Source organism: Anolis sagrei, chromosome 2, assembly GCF_037176765.1.
Source record: "Anolis sagrei isolate rAnoSag1 chromosome 2, rAnoSag1.mat, whole genome shotgun sequence".
In the NCBI taxonomy this organism is placed as follows: Eukaryota; Metazoa; Chordata; class Lepidosauria; order Squamata; family Dactyloidae; genus Anolis; species Anolis sagrei.
Window position 1 is genome coordinate 168362964 of NC_090022.1, and position 17284 is coordinate 168380247.

General features: G+C 42.3%; 1 protein-coding gene across 1 annotated transcript; it reads left to right on the top strand.

Annotated features, from left to right (window-relative positions):
• Window positions 1-1317: 1317 nt before the first annotated feature.
• M6PR (mannose-6-phosphate receptor, cation dependent) lies at window positions 1318-16463 on the top strand. The gene is made up of 7 exons (XM_060763459.2): window positions 1318-1496; window positions 9019-9186; window positions 11227-11390; window positions 11480-11589; window positions 12072-12202; window positions 12859-12985; window positions 14818-16463. The coding sequence occupies exons 2-7, from the start codon at window positions 9029-9031 to the stop codon at window positions 14938-14940; spliced, it is 813 nt and encodes a 270-aa protein (XP_060619442.1). The 5' UTR covers window positions 1318-1496; window positions 9019-9028; the 3' UTR covers window positions 14941-16463.
• Window positions 16464-17284: the final 821 nt, after the last annotated feature.

The window sequence follows — 17284 nt, forward strand, 5'->3', positions numbered from 1 at the left end:
CAATTTCAACAGAAAGGAGGAGACCATGAACATGGCCCTATAGCCCGAAAAAACCTACAAGAACCTAGTGATTCCAGCCTTGAAAGCCTTCGACAATACAATGGTATTTTGGCCTGCATCAATAGGCGCATAGTCTCTAGATCTAGGGAAGTAATGCTACCCCTCTATTCTGCCTTGGTTAGACCACACCTGGAATATTGTGTCCAATTCTGGGCACCACAATTGAAGAGAGATATTGACAAGCTGGAATGTGTCCAGAGCAGGGCGACTAACATGATCAAGGATCTGGAGAACAAGCCCTATGAGGAGCGGCTTAAGGAGCTGGGCATGTTTAGCCAGAAGAAGAGAAGGCTGAGAGGAGATAGGATAGCCATGTATAAATATGTGAGAGGAAGCCACAGGGAGGAGGGAGCAAGCTTGTTTTCTGCATCCCTGGAGACTCGGACGCGGAACAATGGCTTCAAACTACAAGAGAGGAGATTCCATCTGAACATGAGGAAGAACTTCCTGACTTGTATTGTCGAAGGCTTTCATGGCCGGAATCACTGGGTTGTTGTAGGTTTTTCCGGGCTATATGGCCATGTTCTGGAGGCAATTTTTCTCCTGACGTTTCGCCTGCATCTATGTGAGAGCCATTCAGCAGTGGAACTCTCTGCCCCGGAGTGTGTTGGGGGCTCCTTCTTTGGTAGCTTTTAAGCAGAGGCTGGATGGCCATCTGTCAGGGGTGATTTGAATGCAATATTCCTGCTTCTTGGCAGGGGGTTGAACTGGATGGCCCATAAGGTCTCTTCCAACTCTTTGATTCTATGATTCTATGTCACCCCCACTTCACAGGGGCGGTCTGCCAGAGACTAGGAGGCAACGTTAGACCTTGAAGGCCCAGACCGGCAGTATCCCCTTGCGGCGGCCTCCAACTCTTTGATTCATGACAGTCAGTCATATCAGAGTGAACCATATCGGCCTGCTTTCCAGCGGGGAGGCTTGGCTGGCTTCTTCAGAGCATTTCAGGGGGGCTTCTTCGAGAGCAGAGCTCACCGCTCTCTTTGGGCCTCGCTTTATGGCGCCCCCAGCGGGAGAGGAGCAGAGGAGGCAGCGGCGCGCGAGAGTCTCGTGACGTTGGGGGTGGGGCACCTGGTTGAGAGGGTGTCATTTATTTCCTCACCGATTGGGCGTCAAGGTGCCTGTCAGACGGAAAGCCCCGCCTTACAGGAAGTGGGCGGAACCTGATTGGAGCAAGTGGCCTCCTGGCAACCAATCCTTGTAGAGGTCGAGGCCGCGCGCGCGCACGCACACATACACAGTCACCTCCCGCCCCTGTTGGCGTGCTTGCTTCCGGCCCGCTTCCTGTTTCCGGCGCACGGGGCTGTCGGCGCTTCCTTTCGGGTCGGCATGAGGCGTCACGAGGCCCCGCTGGGCTCCCGCTAACCGGCTCCCTCCCTTCCTCTTCGGGCGGGCTTCCTTCGCAGCCGAGGGGCCACCGGTGGCTGGAGCCGCAGGTGAGAGACAGGGGCGTCCTCCCTCTTTCCCACTTTCCCTCGGGGCTCCTTCGCTCCATATGCCTTCCATAGAGCCTCTTCATTTTTTCCATCGCCGCCTCCTCCTCCGTGGCTCTGCTTATAGAATCAAAGAGTAGGAAGAGACCTCATGGGCCATCCAGTCCAACCCCCTGCCAAGAAGCAGGAAAATTGCATTCAAAGCACTCCTGACAGATGGCCATCCAGCCTCTGTTTAAAAGCTTCCAAAGAAGGAGCCTCCACCACACTCTGGGGCAGGGAGTTCCACTGCTGAACAGCTCTCACAGTCAGGAAATTCATAGAATCATAGAATCAAAGAGTTGGAAGAGACCTCATGGGCCATCCAGTCCAACCCCATTCTGCCAAGAAGCAGGAATATTGCATTCAAATCACCCCTGACAGATGGCCATCCAGCCTCTGTTTAAAAGCATCCAAAGAAGAAGCCTCCACCAAGGGACCACAGAGAGTTCCACTGGTGAACGGCTCTCACAGTCAGGAATTTCTTCCTCATATTATTATTATTATTATTATTATTTATTTGCTTTACTTCTATACCGCCTTTCTCAGCCGAAATGGCAACTCAAGGCGGTTTACATAGTAAAGGTTATCACAACAGTATCAAAAAGACAATTAAAAACACATTATACAAAATATACCAAATCAAAACAATCATTATCATAAGCCTCAGCAAACAGATCAGAATCAGAGTCCGTAATCATAATCCTTATACCAATTCCTATATTCGGTTGTACCATCTTCGTGTATTCATTGCACCATTGTTCGTAAAGCCAAGTCTTGACCTTCCTCCGGAATCTCAGCAGTGAAGGGGCCTGTCTGATGTCCACAGGTAGGGCATTCCACAGCCGAGGGGCCACCACCGAGAAGGCCCTGTCCCTCGTCCCCGCCAACCGCACCTGCGATGCAGGCGGGACCGAGAGCAGGGCCTCCCCAGACGATCTTAATGTCCTAGTCGGTTCATAGGTGGAGATGCGTTCGGAGAGGTAAGTAGGGCCAGAACCGTTTAGGGCTTCAGATATTCAGATGGAATCTCCTTTCTTGTAGTTTGAAGCCATTGTTCCGTGTCCTAGTCTCCAAGGAAGCAGAAAACAAGCTTGCTCCCTCCTCCCTGTGGCTTCCTCTCACATGGCTATCATACCTCCTCTCAGCCTTCTCTTCTTCAGGCTAAACATGCCCAGCTCCTTAAGCCACTCCTCATAGGGCTTGTTCTCCAGACCCTTGATCATTTTAGTCACCCTCCTCTGGACACATTCCAACTTGTCAATATTTCTCTTGAATTGTGGTGCCCAGAATTGGACACAATATTCCAGGTGTGTTCTAGCCAAGGCGGAATAGAGGGGTAGCAATACTTTCCTAGATCTAGACCAGGGGTCCTCAAACTAAGGCCCAGGGGCCGAATACGGCCCCCCAAGGTCATTTACCCGGCCCTCGCTCAGGGTCAACCTTAGTCTGAAATGACTTGAAAGCAACCAACAACAACAGCAATCCTATCTCATCAGCCAAAAGCAGGACCACACTTTCCATTGAAATACTAATAAGTTTATATTTGTTAAAATTGTTCTTCATTTTCATTTTGTATTGTTTTTAAGTGTTTTTTGCATGACAAATAAGATATGTTCAGAGTGCATAGGAATTCATTCATTTTTTTCAAATTATAATCCGGCCCTCCAACAGTTTGAGGGACTGTGACCTGGCCCTCTGTTTAAAAAGTTTGAGGACCCCTGATCTAGACACTATACTCCTATTGATGCAGGCCAAACTCCCATTGGCTTTTTATGCTGCTACATCACATTGTTGGCTCATGTTTAACTTGTTGTTCACAAGGATTCCAAGATCTTTTTCACATGTACTGTCCTTGAGCCATGCATCCCCCATTCTGTATCTTTACATTTTGTTTTTTCTGCCAAAGTGGAGTATCTTACATTCATCTGCCATAGAATCATACAGTCGCAAGGGACCCCAAGGGCCGCTCCATTCTGTCATGCAGTAACACTTTATCAAAACGCTCCTGACAGATAGCCATGCTCCCTCTGGTTAAAAACCTCCAGAAAAAGAGGCTGCCACATACAGCAGAAAGAAGACATGCCTAGTGAGACACTAGACTTGAAGAAAGCCAACTTCAGTAAACTTTGGGAAAACCCGAGTGTGATCCCATGATCAGGAGTTCGTGATGGATGAGACTTTCTGAAAAGTGAGGTATTGTAGGCACAGTTTCAAACAGTTCCAGCGAGGATGGAAACTAGGAGGTGCCTCAAGAAACCAGAATGGATGTCTAGAGAATTTTCAGTTGAACCTAAGATTTAAAAGGGGCACTTACAAGAAAGGGAAAAAGAGAGAAACCAACAAAATTAATTTCAACAGGGAGAAATGTAAGGTACTAGTCTTAAGCAATAAAAATGAAATGCACAGATATAGGATGAGGGACAACTTGGCTTGAAAGCAATCTATGTAAAAGGGATCTAGGAGTCCTAGTAGACCACAAGCTGAACACTGTGAGTCAACACTGTGATGCAGCAGTTTAAAAAGCCAATGGGATTATAAGCTGCATCACTAGGAGCACAGTGTCTAGATCAAGAGAAGTAAAAGTACCACTCTATTCTGCTTTGCTCCGACCTCAACTGGAATACTGTAGCACCACAGTTCAGGTAGGATATTGACAAACTGCAAAATATTCAGGGAAGGGCAACCAAAGTGATCAAAGGTCTGGAAGGCAAGCTCTATGAAGAGTGGCTTAGGGAACCTGGAGAAAAGAGGGGACATTATAGCCATGTTTAAATATTGAAAGGATGTCACACTGAGGTGGGGGCAAGGTTGTGTTCTGCTGCTCTGGTGACTAGAACTCGGAGTAAGGGATTCAAATTGTACAAAAAGAGATTCCACACAAACATTAGGAAGAACTTCCTGATCATAAAATGATAAGAGACCACATGGCCCATCTAGCCCAGTGTTTCTCAACCTTCTTAATGCAATTCCTCATGTTGTGGTGACCCCTGAACAATAAAATTATTTTCGTTGCTACTTCATAACTGTAATTTTGCTACTGTTATGAACCGTAATGTAAATATCTGATATGCAGGATGTATTTTCATTCACTGGAACAAATTTGGCACTACTGGTTGGGTTGGAAGGGATTGATTTTGTCATTTGTCGTTGCTGGGATTTATAGTTAACCTATCATCAAAGAGCATTCTGAACTCCACCAACAATGGAATTAAACCAATCTTAGCACACAGAACTCCCATGACCAAGAGAAAATACTGGAAGGGTCTGGTGGGCATTGACCATGAATTTGGAGTTGTAGTTCACCTACATCCAGAGATCACTGTGGACTCAAACAATGATGGATCTGGACCAAACTTGGCACGAATACTCAGTATTCCCAAATGTGAACACCTTGACATTTGGGGGTTGTAATTACTAGGACTTACAGTTCACCTATAATCAAAGAGCATTCTGAACCCCATCAACGATAGAATTGGGCCAAACTTCCTACACAGAACCCCTATGACCAATGGAAAATACTGTGTTTTCTGATGGTCTTTGATGATTCCTCTCTGACACCCCCTTGCGACCCCCCTCCCCAGTGGTCCCGACCCCCAGGTTGAGAAATGCTGATCTAGTCCAATCTCTTGCCATGCAGGAAAAGCACAAAGTACACCTGACAGATGGCCATCCAGCCTCTATTTAAAAGCCTCCAAAGAAAGCATCCACCCCACTCTGAGGAAGAGAGTTCCACTGCTAAACAGCTCTTACAGTCAGGAAGTTCTTCCTGGTGTCCAGGTGGACTCTTCTTTCCTGAAATGTGAATCCATTGCTCCAAGTCCTAGTCTCCAAGACAGCAGAAAACAAGCTTTCCCCCTCTTCAACATGATATCATTTCAGGTCTCTAAACACAGCTATCATGTCTCCTCTCAGCCTTCTCTTCTCCAAGCTGAACAACACCCAGCTCCCTCAGCCACTTCTCATAGGGCATGGCTTAGTATTACAGGAGGCAATGTAGGCAAATGCTGTGCTTTTGCACTTCTAATGGCAATGGCATGGAGGCTTCAAAGCCGCGGGGCTCAGATCCATGTGCCTCTGCTCCCCTCTCTTGTGAAGCCTGCAACATTTTTGCAGTTGAGGGGGAGTTACACTTGTTGATTGAAGTACTTGCTTGGCCCCAAAAAGCCAGAGGTTTTTGGGCGTCCCTTGTCTGTCTCTAGAGTACAGAATGATAACCTTTAAAATAAACATTTTCAAAATAGTACATAATGCTAAGACACCGAGTGGGTCCGTCTTTCATTTGAACCCTTTTAAGGTTCCTGGATTCAATTGAGAGTGCAAGCAAACCATAAACATCCCCCTTCAACTGTGTCTGGATTGCGTCCATTACTGAACATAAGTCAGAAAGTGATTCCCCTTTTATTTGCTTATTACACTATGTAACAAAATAATTTTGTTCCTGGTTTGAAAGGGTTATTTCCTGTTGAACTGTGTGGTGCTTACTTTGAAAGTAGTTGTTATACTCTATTAACTTTGTTTTTGTGACTGCCACAAACTATATTGAATTGGTTGAGACTATGAGATATTCATTGAAAAAGTATAGCAAATTGTGCTGCAGAATGTCCCATAAAAACAAAGCTATTGCAGTTGAATACACTGTTTCCATGTTTTTTATGATACTATTTATTTACTCTATTTATATCCCTCCTTTCTCTACCCCGAAGGGGACTCAAGGCGGCTTTACATATGGCAACAGACAATGAAATACATTTAAGTTAAAAATTAAAATTCACATTAAAACATATAAACATTATAATCACTATTAAAATCACAATTAAAACCAATTAGGAAATGACATATCACAGGAACAAATATTGTGTTACGTAATGAAATGCTTAAACACTGATAGGGTCTGTTTGTACTGGTCAATGACCAAAATAAATGATTTGATTTGATTTGATAGGGTCTGTCCTAGGTCTTCACTGCAGTTGAGCCCTTTTAAGCTTCCTGAATTCCATTTAGAGCTGCAAACAAACAATAAACAATCTCCTTCAACTGTGTCTGGATTGTGTCCATAGCTGAGCATGAGAGACTGAAGTTAATTGTCCTTCTGATCTGTTTATTACAATTTCTCCAAATTTGGGTGAATATGCTGGGCAAGAACTCAGAAGCAAGGCTTTGAATCTTGTTGGGCAAATTGCATTCTTTCAGGACAAGAAGAAGGAAATGACTAATCTCTGAATAAAATCTTGCCAAAAACAAACTTTTTGTTTGGAATGCACTAACTCAGAACATTTCACAGTCACATAAAACAACTAATACTAAAGTTCATAGTGCATAGAAGCCTTTGTTAACTTACTCACGTATGAATGTCTTGAAATGTAGGCGGGATCATCTATAACCATGTTCAAAGGGAATCTCCACTTCTGAGATGATACTTTGTTCAGTGCTGTTTAACAATGTAAATACAGCTTCAGAAAAGAAAAACGTTAATGTCATGATTGAATGTGACCATACCTGAACAAACATGTCTGTAATTAGTATTCAAGAGAAAGCAGGTGTCTTCGAAATGGGATGGGAACTTGCACTGGATGTGCTGATAAAATGAGAACTACTTGTCATTTATTTCAAGAGGTCTTAAAAAGAGGATATGAAACACATCTGTTGGTTCAAGGGACACATTATTAATAGTTCTTTGTGTGTCATTGGAAAGTCTGTTGCTTGTGCTCATTTTGCAGTTGTGGCGTTCCTGAGGTAGAGCTCTAGACTACATGTTTTTGTCTTTTAGGGACTTTAGAGTCCAGAATCTATCTCATCAGATTCCTGCATTAATCTTGTGATTCAATCTTCCTGGCAGTTCTAGCCAGTCTCCTCATTTGAACAGGACACTGTTGCTGGACTTTGGAACAATAAAAAGGTTCCAGTTCAACTTTAAAGTAACTATAATACATATGTACATATTCTCTGAACATCAGTCATAAGAACTGCCAAAGATCAGGGTAGTCTAGTCTTATCTTCCATACATTTATTTATCCCATTGTCAAAAGCTGCATAAATATAGTGACTACCACAGCACTATTTATTTTATTTATTTATTATTTACATCATTTCTGCCCCACCCTTCTCACCCCCCCCCCGGGGGGGGGGGGGCCTCAGGGCGGCTAACATGGGCAACAATTCAATGCCATAATATCAACACAACAGTGTAAAAATACATAGCAAATTAAAACAATAATATTAATTAAAATCACATACTCGTATGCTAACATAGTCGCCTAATCAAAGTCACATATCCGTTTCCAATTGTCATAACAATCCTATGGTCCGGGTTCAGTGTCTAAAGTGCTGCTATGTCCACTAGCCGAAGGCCTGGCTCCAAAACCACAACTTTGTTTTTTTCCTAAAAGTAAGGAGGGAGGACGCCAATCCAATCTCACTGATGTTCAAATGTAAGAGACATCTAAATTACAGCAGTCCTTGCTTCACCAAACATATTTCCAGATTTTTTATGGTAACCCATACAAATGCTGACCTGTTTAGCTTCCAAGATCAGACTACATCTAGCATCTTAGGGTATTTAGGCCTATCCCAAAAGCACTTACATAGACATAATTACCATCATATATCACCAGGTAGGTTTCACTACTTCCCCTGCAATATACCTGAAAGAAAAATGTCTTAAATTACAGTGCAGTTGTTTGTTGGAAACCCATCTGAGTTCCCTCGGGAAGCTAGGTGCGGGATACAAATAAAGTTATTATTATTATTATTATTATTATTATTATTATTATTTGTACATTGAGGCTTTCTCTGATTTTTCCTGTATTACAGTATCTGTCTTATTGCCCATTCTATAGAGCAGGCTCTTCTTTCTGATTTTAAACTTTATCTAGTACAAACCTCATGGTCAGTTCAGGGTCCGTCTAGGAAAGAAAGCTTCAGGTTAAATGTGACCCTTTCACCATGTTTAAAGCAAGGGTGCCATGCTCTGCTGCTATCATTTTTCTTCCTCCCCCCCCCCCCCCCCCCGGCGAACATATCATTTAAACCATTTTCATTTCCCTATGTAGAAAGTGACTCATAACATAGTGCCACTTCAAAGTCTTTAAATTTCAAATCTTTCAGTGCAAAGAATTGCAAGTTCAAAAGAGTTAACCATTTGAAGTCAACCTAGCCTGAGCGATCCCAGTTGCCTTTTTGAAAGGTGTTTACGTAAGGGCTGGAAAAAAGTGGAAGAGAATACTAGCCAGTGAATGTGCTGGCTGTCTCCTGTCATGTGGACCTGAATTTATTATTGTCTTGGAGAATGGTCCTGGTGTACTTGGTACAAATCCCTCCCTTAAGTGGCAATTTTTTCCCAGCGCCCTATAATTCTGTCTTGTCATTCCTATGAGAGTAGTCATGTCCCAGATTCCTTCAATGTCCTTTTGATTTTCTGGAACTCAAAAGTCAGTGCCATATTAACAGTGTGTCTTCACTTGTTGTCTCTCTACTTTATTTCAAGTTATTATAGAATGTTCCTGGCCCGTGCTTGTCTCCATGCTGTGGTGCTTGCCATCATAACCGCCTCAACAACTGTTGAGAATAAATGTGATCTAGTTGGTGAGGAAGGGCATGAATCCACCAAGGAAAAAGCACTGCTGAAGAGATTGGAGCCACTTGCCAACATGAGGTACAGTGCTTGGAGCAAAAGTGGCTTGCTCAGAAAAGAGATGATTGTGATGCAATAAATGAAACAGAGGCCAGTGGCTTAAAGGGAATGTTTGAACAATTGATGTTAGGAAACAGGAAGTGATCCAGAAGTCACTTGATCATGCTGGCTGGGAGATTTTAGGAGTCCCTGACTTGACTTGAGTGGGGTGTTAGTGCCATTGCAACAAACACAAATCCACTACAAGTCGTAGTACATAAATCACAAGGGTAAATGTTTTTTTTAGCTTATATAATACAATATTAAACGTATAACCAACTTATATGATGCAGCATTGAGCAATATACAATGAACAAAAAACTCCGCTGACTCCATTTTTATAAACATTTTGTTGATTTAAATCATAATGCAGAATCACTCCGGGTGCTGGTTTTAGAGGTTGTCACCCCCCCCCCCCCCCTCTAATTTGGATTTGGGTACTAAATTATTACAGCGTGAAGCCTTTTGGATTTTCACCCTTAAAACTGTACATCCCAATGGTCTAAATGACACCATTTCATACCAGTGTTTCCTGTAAACTATAGTGTATAGCTCTTTAACACTTTCATTACTTGCTCTACCTGGTTTGGGCCCCTTTAATTGCTTCACTTTATATACTAGTTTCTACCTGTCAGCCATGTACTTGCTACAGAATCAAATCATTGCAGAGCACGGTTTAGGAGAACCTGATGTAAGTACCTATGCCTCTTTTGTTTTGTACGCCCTACATGCTAGCAACATATAGAAGTATTTATCCCTTTTGGAACATGTTCTAGCCACCTGTGTATATTCCCTTTAGATCCACTGTTTCATTGTATTCTTATCCACCTGAGGAAGAATTATTAGTTTGGAGAACTTGATGTCCACTTCATTGTACTCTTCACATTTCTCCACCTGAGGAAGACATTAGTCTGGAAATCCTCTACATGGATATCCTCTTACAAGGGGCTGGAAACTCCACTCAAGAGTATCTTTCTCTAAAGTAAGGGATCTTATGCCCTTAAGAGAAGTCTGCTTTACAGCAAGAAAGACACTACTCTTGTTACTGATGTAAAATCACTGTATAAACTACAGTTTTTTGTTCATTGTATATTGCTCAGTGCTGCATCATATAAGTTGGTTATACGTTTAATATTGTATTACATAAGCTTAAAAAAACCATTTACCTTTGTGATTTATGTACTATTTATTTATTTATTTACATCACTTCTACCCCGCCCTTCTCACCCCCGAGAGGGGACTCAGGGTGGCTTACATGGGCAACAATTCAGTGCCATAATGTCAATACAACAACATAAAATCAAATACATAAAAATTAACAATAATATTAATTAAAATCACATACTCATATACTAACATAGTCGCCTAATCAAAATCACATATCCGTTTTCTATTGTCATAATCCTATGGTCCGGTTCAGTGTCTAAGTGCTGCTAAGTCCACTAGCCAAAAGCCTGACTCCAAAACCACGACTTTAGTTTTTTCCTAAAAGTGAGGAGGGAGGACGCCGATCTAATCTCATTGGGAAGCGAATTCCACAAGCGAGGGGCCACCACTCGTCCCCACCAGACGCGTTTGTGACGCTGGTGGGACCGAAAGCAGGGCCTCCCCATTAGATCTTAAATTACGAGGTGGAACATAGAGAGAGATACGTTCGGATAAGTAAGCTGGGCCGGAGCCGTACTACGACTTGTACTGGATTTGTGTTTGTTGTGATTTAAGGAATCCATTGTCTTCTGTGTTAGTGCCATTGGCCATGCTGGCTGTGGAACTGTAGGAGTAGTAGCCCAAATAAGAGGGAACGTTTCCAAGCCTTTCTTCTCAAAACACATGAAATGAGCAGATGTTGTTCCTTCATTTGAGAAACAAACACCAATTTGGGTTTTCAGAAAAGCCGGGGGGAGGGGGGAAATATATTTCCAGTTCTTTCAGATTTTTGATCATGCAACGTATTGTAATTATTCCTTAGGGTGGAATCTCTACAGTTCTAAAATATAATACCTCTGGTGTTTCCTCCTGCAGTTTTCAAACAGAGAGTAAAAGTGGTAGTGATACCTACACCTACACATTCCGGGTGTGTCGAGAAGTTTCTGGTAGTAGTCCCTATGCTGGTTTGGTGCAGGAGGATGCAACGCAGAAAAAAGTAGCGGTGGGGCGAATCAACGAGACCCACCTCGCCAGTGGAAGTAAGATTGCCCAATTCCTCAGCAGATCTTCTCTGTTACACTACCTGTAGAATATGTGCTTCATATTCTTTGTATTTGTGTCTTGACAGGTAAGTGGATTATGCTGATCTATAAAGGGGGAGATCGCTATAATAGCCGTTGTGACAAAGAGAAGAGAAAAGCCATAATAATGATCAACTGTAACCGGAAAACACTAGCAGTGAGTAGTTACTAAAAATGGGGAAGTTAAAAGAGTCCAGGGTTTATTTTTTGACCAAATTTCTCCTGCCTGGGAGTAATTGCTCATTATCGTATCTCCAGTTTTGAGTGCATTTGAGCTGAGTTACATGCTCAAAAGAATAAGATTATACATTTCTGCAGGGATGGTAACAGATCAGAATAGCAATTATGTTCTTTCCTGCTTCAGCATTCCATTGGTTGGGCAAGTTTTCACCAGCAGTTAGTTCTTTATGTTAAAATTGGTTAAAATGTGAAGCCTGTATTGTCAGGTAATACTGTGAAAGAGATCACCTCTCTTGCTGGCTAGCAAGAGAAATACTGCCCGATTGAAATGAACTCACCAGTGAGGATAGTCTAGGTGTCTCAGAAGGCTAAAGGGAAGGAAGGATGCTGTCCTGTTTGTATTTTGGGGGTAATGCATATATTGATGACTTTCATGAATATTTTATGTTACCCAAACAGACTGGTTTCACTATGGTCACAGAAGAGCGGGAGAAGATCAACGAGTGTTTCTATATCTTTGAGCTAGAGAGCAGCTTGGCCTGTCCTCCAGAAGACTCACATCTAAGTGTTGGCTCCATATTGCTCATCATGTAGGTTTATCTAAAATCCTCAGCACTGCACTGCACTCATTGTCTTATATCATTATATATCAGGGGGATTTAAAGGTATTAAACAATTTAATTTTGGGACAGGACTACCTTTTGAAAATTGAATTCGCCTACAGTTGCTTACTTCATGGGTCTTATCTCAAAATCATGGAGCCCCCGGTGGCACAGTGGGTTAGACCCCTGTGCCGGCAGGACTGAAGACCGACAGGTCGCAGGTTCAAATCCGGGGAAAGGTGGATGAGCTCCCTCTATCAGCTCCAGCTCCTCATGCGGGGACATGAGAGAAGCCTCCCATAAGGATAAAAACATCAAATCATCCAGGCGTCCCCTGGGGAACATCCTTGCAGACGGCCAATTCTCTCACACCAGAAGTGACTTGCAGTTTCTCAAGCCGCTCCTGACACGACAAAAAATAAATAAATCTCAAAATCAGATATTATAGTGGCAGTGTGAACTTGACTTACCTGCTCAGGAATAATGAATCTGTACACTGAAGGATGTGTATTTGTAACTCTGCAAGGCAACTGTTGGCATCTTCCCAGCTTATTTCAGAATAAAGAACACATGTGTAGGGAGGTTTCTCTATAAACATAAAAGTTTTCTTCCTGATATATTTGTATTTTGAATTTGTATTCCAGATTTGCATCGCTGGTTGCAGTGTATATCACTGGAGGATTTCTTTACCAGCGTCTGGTAGTGGGAGCAAAAGGCATGGAACAGTTTCCCCATTTTGCTTTCTGGCAAGATCTGGGCAACCTAGTGGCAGTAAGTAGTAAAGCACTTGTCTTTGCAATATGGAAGTCACAGCCTGTGATGATTTTCTCTAAAATTTCATATTCCAAGACCTTACAATGCTGGGAAAAAGTTGCTTTCGGTACCTGGCTGATCTGCTAATATGTCATGAGATCATGGGTTGGCATGATGGAAGTGAGCTGCAGGGTGCTTTGAGTTATCAGGGTCCCAGCATCAAATGAAATATTGTTGAAAATGTGCACAAAGGAATTGCAGCAAATCTCAGGCCTGTTCCTTTCTTCAAGGGGCCCTTCCACACAACCATATAATCCAGAATATCTGCTTTGAACTGGGTTATCTGAGTCCACACTGACATATATTACAGTTCAAAGCAGAAAATGTGGGATTTTATTCAGCTGTGTGGAAGGGGCTAAGCACAGTTGAGGAAGAGTTCTGGACTTTTCTTGTGAAGCAAAGAACCACACATCAAAAGATATCTCCAATACAATACACCATAGTTTATCTTAACCTCAAAGCAGTTATTGACAAATTAGACATAATGAATCTACTTGTGTATAAGTCGACCTAACGTAAAGGTTGGGTACAGATTTGTGAGCCAAAATTACACTTTTTGATATAAGGCATTCCACAGAGGGGGGACCAACCAGTGCACCCCTGGCTACTGCCATTTTCCCTTCCAGAGATTCAAAAGGGGTGGAAAGCAGCACAGCAGTAAGTAGAGGCGAGGCAGTTTGTGATTCTTTTACCCTCTTCCTAGGACATACTATGTCAGGCAACACTTTTAAGCAGGGGGCTCGTTCTAAAGTTTAGTGTGGGGGCTGGATAAATTACCTTGGGGGCCACATCTAGCCCATGGACCTTTGTTTTAGGAACTCCTGTACTATGCTTTTGTTACTCCACTTAGAGAAGGGGGAGTATTTAAATTGACCTGTGAATAAATCAACACAGATTTTCGAGTTTGTTTTTGGCTAACATTTCTGGAGCTCTACATGGATATATACCAGGCATGGGCAAACTTCGGTCTTCCAGGTATTTTGAACTTCCAACTCCCAGAAATTAGGAATTGTGGGTGTTGAAGTCCAAAACTCCCGGAGGGCTGAAGTTTGCCCATACCTGATATATATAGTAACAAATCAGGGAGTCCCGATCCATCAGCAGTATACTCATGAGTACTGATTGTTCCCAGGACCCTTCTACATCCCAGGGTCTGATCCCAGATTATCTGCTTATCCAATATTATCTGGCAGTGTAAACTCATATAATCCAGTTCAAACAGATAGGTCAGCTGAACCTAACAGAAACCCATGTTACTGCTTGATTCTTTCCCAAGTAGCCCAAGAGAGAATCCATGTTTGTTTCACTGGCTTGTTGCAGGAGAAACGAGCAGTATGTGAAAAGCTGCTGAGTTGGGACACCTCAATTTTAAAAAACAAACCAGTTTATTTAACATTACTCCGCTTCTTTCACTATTACATTCAAAAGCCCTGTTTTTTATTGTCCAAATGCAGCCAATGAGGTGTGGGGTTTTTTTTGGCTCCCTGGTTTCCATGCTGGGGTTGCATTGGGCTTTTAAAGATAACAGGTGAATTCTTTTGTAGATTTTAGTATTAGCATACTATGGATCCTCTTTTAACCTTGGTTGCTTGCACCAAGAGCACTGTTCCTTGATGCATTTTTCCTAGAATCATTTGTGCTTAATTTGAGTTTCTTCCATGTATCTTCAAGATTAAGGAGGCTAGAATCAATCATTCTAAAAAGTGTAACTTCCCAATATGGACTATAACAGACTAAGATGAAGTTCCAACCATTTCTTGTAGTCTCACAGCATTAATCTGTGTTCGCAGGATGGCTGTGATTTTGTGTGCCGGTCCAAACCACGAAATGAACCAGCTGCATATCGTGGTGTTGGTGATGATCAGCTTGGAGATGAGTCGGAAGAGCGAGATGACCATTTACTACCCATGTGATCTCTCCAATTTCTTTCTGTGACCAGTCCTTCGCATCAGCAGCTGGCACTAAGCCACTTTCCCCCCTCATCTTTCTGTCTTTTCTAGTTGCCCCTTTAAACTGCTTGCTTTCACCAAGACGGTCCCATTTTTCCTTTCTGCTGATGCAAATAGGGGCAGGACTTACGAATGCAAAGGTGTTCTAATGAGCTTTGGAATAAGGGGAATTGTCAGGGCCTTGTGTAGCAAAACAGACTTCATTGCCTGGAAAGCCTCAGATTTTACATGACCTGTGGACAATTAGATGTCTTAATTACAGAGAGTGGACCAGCATATCTGTTATGTAAGAGAAGGAATGGCCTGGAATGCAGGGAAATTAGTGCTAGCAAGCAGATGGAAAGGTTAGGGCAGCTGGTTTTGAGAGTATTTTCTATAGACTTTATTGTAAAGAACTGGGGTGTTCTCCCCGCCCCCCGCTATTCGGGTGTACATTTTCACATCTTGCAAGTTTTCCTTGCGTTTTCTAATTCTTCCCTGACGTGCAGTTGACGTACCATCTGAACCTCTATCTGCTTTTCTTAACCAAAGCCTGTATTAAATGTACATTTGGGTTTTGTTTGATCACTGGCAAAGGAACCTGCCAATAATATGTATATTTTGAGAAAAGGTCCAGAAGTGAATTGAAGCTGGAGAATTAAGACAGCCTATAGCAAAACAGTTCCTGTGATGCCATTCCCTTGAAACACTTTAGTAACGTAATGGATCATTCAGCTTTAATTGTGAACATGATTGTGGCCACATGTCAAAGACTGATCCTCAACAGGAGTAGGATTTAACAAGACAAAGGCAGGATGGATAAAGACAACTGCCAAAGAATGTATGTTGTTTTGAATTCATTGCTCCAAGCCTTTGGGACTATGAAATAAATACAAAGATAGAGATGTGAAGCACCAGATTCCTGCCAGGATTTTAATTATTATTTTTTACTTTGATGGGACTCAAGAAACTTCCACTGTTACTATGTGTCTCAGCTATTACTGCTATCTGCTCTTAATGAGGGATATCAAATCCATCCTGTTTCTGTATTTGCTTTGAAGGGATGGGACATAGTTCTGTTAATTTTGGAGTTGGACAGGTGGACGTAGGACAGCTACCTCATAAGAGTGGAAAGCTGCAGCTCAAAACACATCCCTTTCTGGTGAAGGTATAGTAACTTAGTTCAAGAAATATTGGGATTCCTGAATTCACTTGAATTTGCTAGGAACTGCAGCTCTATGGGAGAGGATACCTACTTCTATTTGCTATCCTGTTAGGAGCTGGTGGTCTTAATGAGAAATAGATCTCTGGGTCAATTTGTCCTTTTCAAAAAGAGAGTCGAAGCTTTTGATGAGGTGAAAGAGACACAAGTTATGCAGTCTTGATTAGTCAAGCCTTTCCCTTAAAGAAAGTGGGTCACTGCAACAGACACTTTTTCACTGTGGTGTTTAAGAGACTTTGTACAAAAACATAGACTTTAAAAATAAAATGGCTTTGAAAGCCCTAAACTGTGTGTTTTCAGTTCATCAGCACAGATAGTAAAGATGCTCATTTAGAAAATATTTACTGCTCCAAGTCCTTCTGACACTGTATGTTCCACATTTATTGGTTAGTTTGGTGTGAACTGAGCAAAGAACAAGAGTACTAAACTGCTTCATGATAACTGTACAGCCTTCTCACATCTTGCAGATTTCTTCATTTAAGAAGCTACTGTGCTATAGCAATATTCATGACAATTTCCCACTAAACATCTGCAAGAATCAAATAGCTCGGCAGATGTTGCCACAATACAACTTCATCAACCATGCTGCCGAGGGCTGCTGGAACCTACAGTTCAGCAACATCCAGAAAAGCTAGGGGAACAAAACATTTCTTTTTCTGAAAAACCTTCAGCTAGAAAGATAAAGTATGTACCAAGACCTTTTATAACTGTAAGCCGTCCTCTAGCCAAACATGTTGTGTTTTAAGGCAATACACGCTGAAGTAGTTATCTGGAAGAGAAGGAACAAGCCAAGAGTCATGGCAATTATCCAACAGGTGCTGGGAAGCTTTCTAAATTCAATAGAAAGGTTTTATGGAGTAAAAGATGGAACTGGGTCTTGCTATTGAATTTATGTCTTTCAGGCTTGTTCCAAACACACTAGCAGAATCGTGGAAATAACTATCCTACTCTAATCTCTTCCGATAGTACAACAGACACATAGGTTACAAAAAGATTCAAGAAATGTTAAAGAGTCTGCATTGGTGTTTCAATATATTGTTTTAACATCTCTTCATTAAGCTTTCATTCAAATCCTATAACAGGCCTTGGTGATGCTCAGTGATACAA